Here is a 13,797-nt window from a genome sequence, read left to right as displayed (position 1 = left end):
CCCAAATTTTAAAATGGAAATGCAGCTAAACTTTATTATAGTGTCTTCCCTATTGACCCTACTTCAAATAGTATTATTTTAAACATTTACATCTAAGGTCCATTAGACCATATTTTCTGTTTTGTTGCTTTGAATACTTGCTCTAGAAATGTTACTCCCTGGAAAGCATTAAAAAGCAGTTTCACGGTGCTTTTATTTTTCTGACAGTTTTCTGTATTCACTTTTGTATTCAAAGAACTTTTCACCACTGTATTGTGGAACCATTTTCTTGAGGCAGATGAATGAATGTTCAGAAGGCCTATAAAAATAAACTCACATACCAGTCATCCTGTTTTTTATTTTTCACTTGAGATAGGAATGAAATTATTTTCCTGTTGGTCAAAGAAGCTTTTATTCCCTGTGAGCTGGTATGGAGATAGGGTGAAAACTTACGTTATTGTAATAGAAGACCATTTACCAGGATGTCTAGGATCTGATCTGTTCTGAGTTAATGTTATTGCCACAGTTTAGAAAGTGATGTAGTATTTATGTTCCTATCCTTTGACTCAGTAGTTCTATTTCTAGGAATTTATCGTAAAGTAATAATCAGGGATGCGTACATGGATTTATTTATAAGGCTGTTTTTCATAGTGTTTGTTGAAATAGTAAAAGATTAGAAATATACTAAGTTTTTAGGAATGTGGATGATTAAATTAATTATAGTATATCCCAATGTGAAATGTACACAGCCACTAAAAATCATGTTTTTTAGATGTTTAATGATACAAGAAAAGATTCAGGATACACTAAGTCATATACAACATGACACCAAATTTATTTTAAAAATTGTAACTAGCCCTGGCTGGTGTAGCTCTGCGTTTAGAGCATTGGTTCGTGCACCAAAGGGTCGTGGGTTTGGTTCCTGATCAAGGCCACATACCTGGATTGGAGGTTCGATCCCAGGCTCTGGTCAGAGCTGGTGCTGGAGGCAACCAATTGATATCTCTGTCGCTGTCTCTCTGTCTCTGTCTCTGTCTTTCTCTCTCTCTCCCTCTCCCTCTCTCCTCCCTCCCTCCCTCCCTCCCTCCCTCCTTCCCATTCCCCCCTTTCTTCCACTCTCTCTAAAAATCAATGGAAAAAATATCCTAGGGTGAGGATTTAAAAAAAAAAATTATATTTGAGTTCGTATATATATATTCATATGTATAACAAATATTGAAAAGGTATGTGCCAGAATTTATCAGGTTACTTATGGATAGCAGGATTTGTTTCCTTTATATGTGACTGTAATTGTAGATGTTTTAGAATATATATTAAATAAGAGTGTTTTTAGATTTTTTTTTTTTAAATATATTCTATTGACCTTTCACAGAGAGGAAGGGAGAGAGACAGAGAAAGTTAGAAACATCGACGAGAGAGAAACACCGATCAGCTGCCTCCTGCACACCCCCCACCGGGGATGTGCCTGCAACCCAGGCACATGCCCTCGACCAGAATCGAATCCGGGACCTCTCAGTCCGCAGGCCGACGCTCTATCCACTGAGCCAAACCGGTTCGGCAAATAAGAGTGTTTTTATTTGAATGATGAAATCAGGTGATTTTTTTTTACTTGGTGAGACAAAATAGTTAAATGGATCAAAGTTTTATGAATCGCTTATCAGAAAAAGCTAATTATAATATATGTATTTTTATTACTGACTAATTTGAGATATACATTAATTTGATGACTGATTTGCTCCTCTAGTAGGATTTGAAACATATGATGTTAGCTAGCTGTTTTAATACTACTTTACATATCACTAATCATTTTGTGTCCAATTTTGCAGTTCAATCTAAAACACAAATTACTTTTGAGGCTTTTTTGTTGTTAATCCTCACCTGAGGATATTTTTTCCATTGATTTTTAGAGACAGTAGAAAGGAGGAAGGGGGGATGGAAGAGAGACACATTGATTGGTTGGCTCCCACACGTACCCCAACCAGGTACATGCCCTTGACTGGGAATTGAACCCTCGACACTTTGGTCCCAGGCTGACGCTCTACCACAGAGCCACACTGGCCAGGGTACTTTTGATGCTTTTTTAGTGAACTCTGTACAATTCACAGTTATTAAAACGTGAAGAGATTAGAAATATTTCTTAATAAAATTTAAAGAATAGTATGACAAACCTCGTATCACCACCTACTGTCTATTCATAATTTTTTAGTTATAGTTGTGATTTAAAAATTTGAATTGACTAAAGCATTTATCATTCATGAACATCCATATGTGCCTTATTTCTTCATTCTCAGTGTGTTACATTATACTTTTTAATTTGATGGTCTTCTTTAGAAAAATGTACTTTAATCACAGATAGCTCAAGGTGATTTTGTAAGGAAGTTAAAAATTTAAACATAGTATTTTACTAGTGTGATGAAATTATGTTAAAATTTGGTTTAGATATTGTCAAACATATTTTATTCTTGACAGAGTGGTCCCATTTACTAAGTTGATTTGTAATTAATGTACTATCATCAACCATTTCTTGGCTCTAGGTGTTTGTTAAAGGACATCAGCAACTCTGTCCTTTGGCAAATTTAAGCCATTCCTTGCTAGAAGAAATTAGAGGCATTGAAATAAGTAGTTGCTTTTGTTTCATACAAGAGTCTGCAAGGTGTATTGAGCAGTTCAAGGTCTACCATAACGAACTAGTGTTTATGATTTTAGCTAAGTTATTCTACCTCTCTGGCCTTAATATTCTTATTGATACATGAATAGTTGGATTAGATGACTTTTAAGTTACCTTTAACTTCTTAAGTGCTTTAATATTTTTTCTGCCAGGAACAGATAAAGGAAACAGGTCCTCTGTATGTAGAAAGGTTGAAAAGATTAAAAACACTTCCTAGAATGAGTTTCAATAGTCAGTAATAGACTACATATATGAGTAAATAACTGCTACAGTACACTAATTGCTTGTTATAACTAGTGTTCTTAAATCTATGTTTGTCAGAGGTTTACTGAATGATATTTCTGCCCCCAAAAGCTTCCAGATTACTCTTTGTCTATTAAAAGACCTTACTTAAACCAGTGGTTAGTATTTGTATTACTCTCCTAGCATTCTAATTATGATTCTAGAATGAGATAAACCTAAAAAATATTCTCTGTAACCTTTTCTTCATCCTCTTTAAATTACAATTTTAATTTATTATGAGAATTCAGTAGGAAAGGAATTTAGGTTTTTAATTAAGAAAACTAACTTCTAATAAAATTTTCCAATTTAACTTCTATATTATAACAACAATTATTAGAAAGCCATGAAAATGTTATACAAATATAGAGACTTTTAGAATTAAAGTGACTAGGGCTTGAGTTTATTTGTAGGGTCTTCTATTTTGTGCATTTGAATGCCTCAGGGGAAAGATGTAACCTTGTTTTCTAAGTGATTTTGGTAAGTAATGTGTAAGTTTTTTCTGATATTCCAGTCATACACTGTGAACATTCCAGAGTATTCTATTACAATTTTCAACTTGGGAATGAAGCATGATATAGGAGGGAAATTTAAATACTATGTGGTAGAAATTTATACATTTATAAGCATAGTTGGAGACCTAAGTTGACCATAATGGTTGATTATATATATATTAATGTATTCCAGAAGTCATTTAAATATGTTTTTGCTAAATAGCCAGTTGAAAATGAATTAAAGATTATTTAATTATATGCAATGTATTTCTAATTCTTAAATTATCATAGTTTATCATACTATACTATATTGGTCTTTAATCTTAAAGAAGTCTATAAATATATTTGTATTGTGACATAAACCATTATAAGTTATTTATTATGTTGTGAATATTGGGAACCTTGCCTTTAATGTCATTTACTGTATAATGATGTGAAATGACTGTTAATGAATTTAGTGAGGTTGGATTTGGGTAAAACTATTGAAGGGTGAAGAATGACAATTAAAAATATAGTAGCATATGAAGATAATGATTCCTTTGTATGAAATTTTATTTATAGAATGTTGGTTCAAATCTCCTGATTTAGATTTCTAAAATTGCTGAGGCTTTCTTTTAAAAATTAAGTAATGCAGTTGAAGATTTTTTTTCCAGTTTCTTTCTTCAGTAGATCAGTTTCCAGAAATTATCTTAATTGTAGTATTATTGTTTGTTAGAAGAAATGAAATAATAAAGGCATAATTGTGATAGAACCGTGTTGGACTGTATCATTGGACTACACTTAAGTTTTTTTGATAGCTACATTCATCTTAACAATGTCCATTTAATATCTGTAGAACAATTCTTGTCTTGCTTATTTTGTGTGTGTGTCTGATGTTGGATCAAATGATGTGTGTCTATTTATTGATGGCTTATTCTAAAACCACATAAAGAACATTGGTTTACATTAAAATATGCACAGTTTATTAACAGACCTTAAATTGCCAACTTAGATATATTGTGAATTAAAATTTTTAGGAATCAGAATTAACTTCACAAAATATATGGAAACTGTTGACTTTTAGCAGCAACCCTTATAGTTTCATATCTGAGGGCCTTAGCTGACAAATTACTGTTTTGTAAAATGAATTACATGAATCATGGAAGCTTTAAACTTTCTTTTTTTATAGCCCTACCTGAACCCATCCTTCCATCCATCCAAAAAATATACCCAGTAAGTGTTTCTTATAAATTATTATAATACATAATGTGACCAGTATATGTGGGACTATTTATGTAGTGTTAATGTAAATATAAAAGTAGTACTAGTTACATAACCTTCTAAGTATTGATAACATTTTCTCTTTAGACTGAGGCATTGGCCATTAGAACATTAAAAATGTTTCATATACTTTTTCAGAAGACTGATAATTTATTTTGTTATTGGCAGACAATCTGGTCATTTTTTTAATGGTGGAATTTTGTGCATGAAGCTCATGATTATCCCTAATGGGAGTTAAATTAGTCCCATTTGGACTCATTCTGGTTTTCTTAAAATACAGTTTTACAGCATTTCTTTAGTTAGTTAACTAGAAGTTTTTTGTCCAATGTATGTATATTTTGAAAGCAGAGGGGAGAAATTAAGAAATTGAACAATCGGATAATCATTGTATCTTTCATTTGATTTTATTAAGTAATAAAGCAAAAGAGGTAACAATAGTACTCTATTCTTGTGTGAATAAGAATCCTGCTGAAACAATTTGGAAATACTCAAGAAATGAACTGTATCTACTAGAAAAAGTTTAGTATGTTCTCCGTTTGAGTTTAGAGGAACCTTGGTAATGTACATATTTGCAATGTATGCGAATACTTTCGTTTCTTCCGTTTTTTGTGTTCTTTCCAGAATTCTCTGTTGCCTTGTTTTATAGTCCTACTATTTTTGTTTTCTTCCATAGTCAGCCTTGTTCCTGGTTTTATTTGAGAACATTATTTAAGCTACTTGTTTAGAATGTTTGACCAACCTACTGAAACCACATAATTTTTACCTGTTAGTTTTTTAAACTTACTAAGTGGTCATATTATAAAGAAAAACATAGTATCTAGCTTTAGTGGTCAGCATTCAAAGAACTTATTTATTTTGTATGTATCACAAAATATAATAAATACACTTGACATAGAACCTAAATTAAATATAATTTAATCCTTGATAATTGAAAAGAACTGATCTTGTTTTTGAACCTCATTTATTGCAATAATTGCAATACATACATGCAAGGTGCTGGGTAATGAAAGGTTTACTGCAAGAGAGCTTTGCTCTAGTAGACTTCCTAGTTTGTGGTGGGTCATCTTCTAGAGGACACATTTATGACAACAACCTTTTGGCATTTGTATATCTTATTTTCCTCCTTTTAAAAACTAAATTCTGCTATATGAAGAACTATTATAATGAGTTCCCAATAGTACTAGGGTCTGCTTTTAAACATGAAAAATGAAACAAGCTTTCACTGAATACCTTTGAAAAGACAAAATACTTTGGTGAAGATTTATTTTTTTTAAATGACAATGAACCGTGGCTGACATGGCTCAGTTGTTAAGCATTGATTTATGAACCAGCAGGTCATGGTTCGATTCCCAGTCGGGGCACAAATGATTCTTTCTCATCATTGATGTTTCTCTCTCTTTCTCCCTTCCTCTCTGAAATATATTAAAAAATAAAATACTAAAATTATTATTTTGAAGTTGACATTACTTAAATTTTTAAAAGCATAAGGAAGTTAATTTTGAAATAATACATTATAAGTTTTAGGACCTAACCGTACTGCATTATTATATAAATGTACAGTTAAAATAATGATGATGCCTGGCATATATTAAATTATGAATATTTAGGTAATACTATTGCTGCTAAGCTTTACATACATTATGTTATTTAATCGTTATAACAACCCTATGAGTACTATTTTCTTTATATTATAGACTAGGGGCCCGGTGCACGAAATTCGTGCACTGGGTGTGTGTGTGTGTGGGGGAGTGTCCCTCAGCCCAGCCTGCCCCCTCTCACATACTGGGAGCCCTCAGGCATTGACCCCCATCACCCTCCAATCGCAGGATCGGCCCCTTGCCCAGGCCTGATGCCTCTGACAGAGGTGTCAGGCTTGGACAGGGGACCCCCATCTCCCCCCGATCACTGGCTCTGGCCCCCGCCCAGGCCTGAGGCCTCTGGCCCAGGAATCATGCCTGGGCAGGGGACCCCCATCTCCCTCTGATCGCTTGCTCCACCCCCCGCCCAAGCCTGACGCCTCTGACCCAGGCTTCAGGCCTGGGCAAGGGGACCATCATATCCCCCCAGTCCCTGGCTCAGCCCCCCGCCCAGGCCTGATGCCTCGGCCAGAGGAGTTGACCCTCATCACCCTCCGATCACCAATCACCGGATCAGCCCCTTGACCAGGCCTGAGGCCTCTGGCCTAGGTGTCCGGCCCGGGCAGCGGGGACCCGCAGCTGCAGCGGCCCCGCGATCGTGGGCTCCGCTTTAGGCCCAGGCAAGGGACCCCTAGCTCCCGGGACTGCCAGCTTCGACCGTGCCCAGCTCCCATGGCTGGCTCCACCCCTACTTCCTGCTATCACTGGCCAGGGCGGCAAAGGCGCCTGATTCTCCGATCATGGCTGGGGGGCAGGACAAAGGCGGCCCCAGGGCCGCCTTTGCCCTGCCCCCCAGCTCTTAGCTCCCCCTGGGTTTCCGATCACTGTCAGTGGCAGGGGGCTTCTTCCTGCTTTCCCTTTTGCCTCCCTGCATTGTGCCTACATATGCAAATTAACCGCCATCTTGTTGGCAGTTAACTGTCAATCTTAGTTGGCAGTTAACTGTCAATCATAGTTGGCAGTTAATTTGCATATAGCCCTGATTAGCCAATGAAAAGGGTATCGTCGTACGCCAATTACCATTTTTCTCTTTTATTAGATAGGATGAAGAATCTTTGCAAAGCTGGGTAACTTCATTTAATTAATAGAAGAACAACGTTTCAAACCTAGGTGGTCTGACTCCAAAGTTTATGCCTTAATCACCTTATTATAGTACTCATACTTTATGTTAAATACTTATTTATATTGATTTCAAAACTTTAAAAATCTCACTAAAATGTGATATAATGTAACGGAAATTTAGTGATCAGTTTTCCAACATACATCACCATATTGGTGGTGACCTGTATACAATAAAGAAAGCGTGGTAGAACTTCAATATATTATTCAGTTCTTTATTCAGGCAAGACTCTACTTACTCTATATCTACTTACTCTTTACATCTACGCATTTTTTTAAGGAAAAGTTACCAAGAAAAAGTTTAGCCAATCTAATTTATTCCAGAAGGTCTTTAATTGTCCAGATTTCAAACTTTGAAGATGAAGTAAGAAATTATGGGCACAGCTTCCCATAATAGAATATGGCAGAAGATGTTTTTGCCATATTGGCAGACAATTGTATTGACAAAACAGTGAAACTTTTCAGATGTTTTTCAAGCGATTGCCTTTCAAAGTTTTCCTTACCTTGGCATTGATTGGAGAGAAATGGAAAATATGTATCGTTAAAAAATGTCAGCATTTAAATATCATTTAGAATTGATTCATTACACATTTGGTTATGAGAAGCCCAAAGTAAGATATAACCTTAAAATGTAATACAGCCCTAGCTGGTTTGGCTCAGTGGATCGAGTGTCGGCCTGCAGACTGAAGGATCCCAGATTCGATTCCAGTCAAGGGCACATGCCCTTGGTTGCAGGCTCGATCCCCACTAGGGGGCTTGCAGGAGGCTGCTGATCAATGATTCTCATCGTTGATGTTTCTCTCTCTCTCCTTCTCCCTTCCTCTCTGAAATGAATAAAAATACATTTTTAAAAAAGTAATACAAATGCCTTTCCAATAAAAAAAAGAACAAAATAAAACTCCCCACATAAAAAACAAACAAAGTCTTCTCTACATTAAAAAATGAAACAGTAGTAATCCGAAAATCATCATCATATATAATAAAAGGCTAATATGCAAATCGACTGAATAGCCGAATGACTGTTTGCTATGATGTGCACTGGCCACCAGGGGGAAGATGCTCAATGCAGGAGCTGTTCCCTGGTGGTCAGTGCACTCCCACGGGGAGTGCTGCTCAGCCAGAAGCCCCGAGCTGGGCCAATGCCTGGCGAGTGCAGTAGAAGAGGCAGGAGCCTTTCCTGCCTCTGCGTATCAGTTGGACATCCCCCCCCTGAGGGCTCCCAGACTGCAAGAGGGTGCAGGCCGGGCCGAGCGGGGCCCCTCCCCCCAAGTGCATGAATTTTGTGTATTGGGCCTCTAGTAAATGTTATTACCCTGTCTGGGTAGCTCATTGATTAGAGCATCATCCTGATATGCCAAGGTTGCAGGTTCAGTCCTTGGTCAGGGCACATACAAGAATCAACCAGTGAATACATGAATGAGTGGAACAAATCGATGTTTCTCTCTCTCTCCCCCTATCTCTCTAAAAATCAATAAATAAAATAAAAAAATAGATATTACTATATATTGTATCAGTTAGTTGCTTTTCCATGAATTTAAGTTGTAATTTTAAGGATACCTTTTTTTCCCTTTCAGCTCTTTATGTGCTTTCTAATACATTAGTGTAAATTCTACCTACCCCCATCATGTCCAAAATAGCATAACTGCAGTGGGGGAGATCCATTTTGAAAAAAATCTTAGATGAAATTTTTCTTAAAGCAGAGAATTTTTCTGTAATGTGAACCAAAAATGGGGATTTCTTAAGGTTAAATGGAATTTCTATTGACTAGTACTTGTAGCTTCTTTTGGACTTTGATATTTATCTATCTATCTATCTATCTATCTATCTATCTATCTATCTATCTATCTATCTATCTATCATCTATCTTATCTATCTATCTATCTATCTATCTATCTATCTATCTATCTATCTATCTATCTCCCTCAGTATGTATATGGCCCTTTTGTATATGACTGTGAAAAAGAACAGTGTAGCTAAGAGGAGACTGGCCAAATTGGTCCAAGGTCATTTAATCATTTGTATAGACTAGGTCTCACTATTTCAGTTTTAATTTCACAATTGCTGATACTGCTCTTTAAATTACTGAGCAAAATAAAAAATTTAAAGGAAGTTCAAACTGTTAAATTTCAGGTAAGAAAATAACTTCTGTTTTAGCATCAGTTCATAAATTATATGCTTACTGTGCTAGGTGCTGAAATCAAAATTAGTAAGTAGTTTGTAGTTTTCAGAGCTGAAGGTATTAAACAGTGACCCACTTTTATTTTCCTTGCCACTTGAACTTGTTATACCTTTGTCTTCAATTTCCCAGAAAGTAATATTGAAATTTTACAATTTTAAGTAATGTCCTAAGTCCAATTTTTTACACATAACAATTAAGAGACAAAAGGTGGTAGAGGCAGTATATCTGCCCTTCCTTCTGCTTTTACTCTTTATTATAAATTGAGGCTTCTTTCTTATTAGTATATCTACTTGTAATACTAAATATGTTAGAAGTGGAACGGGAAGTGTCAATTTAGGAGTCCCAACATTATGAATTGCCGTTTTGGAATAGAGTTTTCTTCTGAGAGAATCATTTTCTGGTGGTTAAAAATTATTGATAGAATCTATAATAATAAAGGGTAATATGCTAATTAGACTGGACGTCCTTCTGGACGACCTTTTGGACAAAAGCCAGGGCTGTGAGGGAAGCGCGGGTCCTGGGTGCATGCTGGCAGCCAGAGGGAAGCCTGGTACCAGGTGGCAGAGGGAAGCCGGTGTTGGCAGCCGGGGGAAGGAAGGCCTGCTCTTGCACAAATTTCGTGCATTAGGCCTCTAGTTATAGATAATGGGGTAGAGGAGGGAAGCTTAAAATTTTCTTGCTCCTTAATTTTTTAGTGATGATTTTTGATGACTACCATTAAATAGACGCAGTACCCCAATTCTCTGTATTACAACGCAGTTATCTTGAGTTATTTAGACATTACTAATTTAATTGATATCAATAAACCCAAGGTTGATTTGTTAGAGTTGGGAATGTTAAGTGTAGTTGTCATTCTGCTGCCTTAGCCAATAGCTTTTTTGGGGAAAAAAAAAAAAAAAAAGTATTTCTATTTTGATGACAACAGGTAGTATAGGAAACCCTTCTTGAGGGCACTGCAAACTACCTTAGGAAACATTTTCTTTTTTATTTGTAAATAGTTTTAACAACCAGCTGTCCTTTCCCTACTTTTTCAGATCCTGGATTAGGGCAAGCAGCCAGTTGCAAAATTGGAGTTTATTTTTTAGCAGTGAAAAACAAGATTATTTACTAAATTCTTTTATTTTCAGGCATACAGATATATACTTCTTGAAGCTGTATAGTTCATTTAGTGTGTTTTAGAGCCAGAACTTGCTGCTATTAGAGAAAAGATTAAATATGAAAATGAATGGCATACCATAGGCAAAAAGAATAAGTACCCATTAGTATTCTTTCTAAGAAGTGTGCTGTTTAGTCCTGGATTACAAGCAAATGAAAATGAATATTTATGAATATTATGGTAAAAGTTTGCTGAATATTGCTTGCTGGTATTTTCCTTTCTTCTGTTCCCTGCCCTCTTTGTCTTTTCAAGTTCAGTTCATGTTGGATGTCTCTCTTTTTTCCCCTCTAAGATACAAAATAAAAATTTTTTAATTGGTATAGGTACTATTTATTTATTAAAGTTATTTTTATAGCCTTTGAGAGAAATTTTAACTGGCAGTTAGAGCTCTTTTACCTGGTGCTTGATATAACCTCTATAAAGTGCAACTGCTTCTTATAGAAATAATTAAAAAGGAGATACATTTGTAAAGGAATCTCTGTGTTACTGCATGGAGTTTCGGCATGTACAGTAACATTTTATTTATGAGTTAGAAAATCTTTGCTAGCATACAGATCCATTGTTTGTTATATCTCAGCCAAAGATTAGAATATCTTAGATTTTCAGGTACTTTCTGGCCTACTCCAAACACTGGTAAACGTACATGTAAGAAAATCTTCAAATTTCCAAAATGCCAACATAAAAAAAAATTTCTTCTCTCTTTTTCAGAGCACTTTATTTAGATCAGGATTTATCAAGTTTTTAGTGTATGTTTTAAATGGCTTTACATTTCATCCCCTTTTTTTCCTGACAGGAATCTTTTAGTCCTGCTATACAACTGCACCTTGTACACCAAGTTCCATGTAATGTTCCTCCTTACCTCTCAAAGAATGAATCAAATCTTGGGGACCTCTTACTGGGCTTTCTTAAGTATTATGCTACGGAATTTGAGTAAGTGAAACCTCAAATTGTATTTATTCATTTTTATATAAGTGAATGCTACAAATTTGGTCAAAAGGTTATTTTTGTCAATTTCAATGCTGTAAACTTGTCCAGAAATGTATAATTTATAAAAGTTAATATCTAAAGATTAATTATTAGATACTAAGTAGATTTCATATTCCTAGCTAAAAAAATTATAGCTCACTAAGCCCAGTTTTAGTTGCTTTCACTAGTGATCCCATTTTATGTTTAGCTGCCTCTTTTCATAGTAGGGCCTGAATAAATGTTTATGTTGGTCATATGTAGGTACTATATCATTTGGAACATCTATTTTTTAAATACTGAAAATTTGTAGTAAAAAACACAGCTGTGACAAATTGGAAAAATATTTACTTAATGCCTGATATCTGAATTTAATAGTTGTGGTATATGATATACAAAGCAAGGAATAATCCTTTTCCATGTTTTTTGTTGACAGTAATGTGTAAATATGAAAGATTAAAGTATATAATCAGACTGGACATAACTGAAAGTTCTTATGGGAGTTCTTAGTTCATAGAATAGGATTAGGGGATGTTCGCAGCTCTTCTGATCAATTTGGAAAGCTTGAAGGAGAAGGAGAAAGGACTTAGGAGTTACACAAAATTAGAGAAATTCAGTGACCACAGAATCCTACACTGAAGAGGTTTGGAGAGGGGATAATAATAGTAAGAGTAATAAATTGCTATTACTAGGTGGGGTAAACATTCTAAACAGGTTATATGTATTATCTCATTCAGTTTACATTATCACCATATAAGATGGTATTATATTACGCCCATTTTACCAGTGAGGCATATACAGAGGTGCAGAAACTTGCACTAAGATCACACAGCTTGTAAGGGGAGTATTTCAAATAGTTTTGATTGCAAAATTCACACTCTTAACTATGATACTTTACCACATGTTGATATTGTCTTATGTACTATGATGTATTAGCTTTAAAGAAAATTGACTTCTATGTGATGATTTGAAACATAGGGCATGAAAGATGAAATGTTTTTTAAATTTCTCAAAGTAAAGCTTATACCAGACTGTTTGAACCTGTTTAGTTAAAGTAGTTTCTCTAGTACCTAGTTCAGTGCCAGATAGTGGGTACTTGACAAATATTTATAAATAAATAAATAAATTTAAAGCATAAAGTAAGATTGTAGACCTGATTCAAAGATCCTTAAGATTACTAAAATTGCTGAATAAGGTTAAGAAAAGGAGTAGGAAAAGTGCTGGAAGAAAGGAGTTCAGTAAGAATGAAGTTATGATAGTCCAGGTTAAAAATGGCCTACATATAAGTCCAGGCAACAAGGATAAAAAGGAAGGAGGCTTCATTAATATAAAGATGAAGAAAGATTTAAGACTCTATGAAACATAGGACATAAACTGTAAAGGTTACTCTAGAGTTCAGATATTGGAATAACAAAATAGCTAATATTTAGTCAATATTTCTTTATTTCATGTCCTTTTAGAGTAGTGGTTCTCAACCTTCCTAATGCTGTGACCCTTTAATACAGTTCCTCATGTTGTGGTGACCCCCAACCATAAAATTATTTTTGTTGCTACTTCATAACTGTAATTTTGCTACTGTTATGAATCGTAATGTAAATATCTGATATCCTATATGTGTTTTCCGATGGTCACGACCCATAGGTTGAGAGCCACTGTTTTAGAGTATGCTAAGTGATTCCCGTGTATTACCTCATTTAATCCTTAAAATAACCCCCTGTCAAGCTTAGGGGGAATTTGTGAACTTTCTCATGTCAATACAGCAGATAGTGAGAAAACTGGGGCCTGACTACAAAACACACTCTAATTTGTTAGACCATATTGGCATGGTCTGTTATGTCATATAAATTAAGGCTTGGGAGAAGTTTGTAGAGGAAAAGGATACACGTAGTACAAAGTTACATTTCTGCCATGTGTATGGTTTAGGATTAGAGCACCTATGTACAAACACCTTGAAAATCGCTGCTTTGTTGGACTGAAACAAGATGGTAGTTGTCCCATTTGTGTGTTAGTATAGCAATGACAGAAACTAGCTTGCTGTGCCAAATGATACTGGCTAGGATGCT

The 13,797-nt window shown here is 35.2% G+C and overlaps 1 protein-coding gene across 7 annotated transcripts in view; it reads left to right on the top strand.

Moving 5' to 3' along the window:
- TENT2 (terminal nucleotidyltransferase 2) overlaps positions 1-13,797 on the top strand; it is a 46,998-nt gene that overhangs the window by 24,594 nt on the left and 8,607 nt on the right. For all 7 annotated transcript variants that reach the window (XR_009452644.1, XM_059694238.1, XM_059694237.1 and 4 more), the window contains 2 exons: positions 4,589-4,632; positions 11,565-11,701. Coding sequence is in view for 6 of the 7 variants with exons in the window: in XM_059694238.1 (XP_059550221.1) it covers positions 4,589-4,632; positions 11,565-11,701 (181 nt within the window). In the remaining variant the exon portion in view is untranslated. The remainder of the gene's footprint in view (positions 1-4,588; positions 4,633-11,564; positions 11,702-13,797) is intronic.

Source organism: Myotis daubentonii, chromosome 4 (genome assembly GCF_963259705.1).
Source record: "Myotis daubentonii chromosome 4, mMyoDau2.1, whole genome shotgun sequence".
Taxonomy (NCBI): Eukaryota; Metazoa; Chordata; class Mammalia; order Chiroptera; family Vespertilionidae; genus Myotis; species Myotis daubentonii.
Note: the sequence above shows the minus strand (reverse complement) of the source record. Positions and strands in the feature narration are given on the sequence as shown.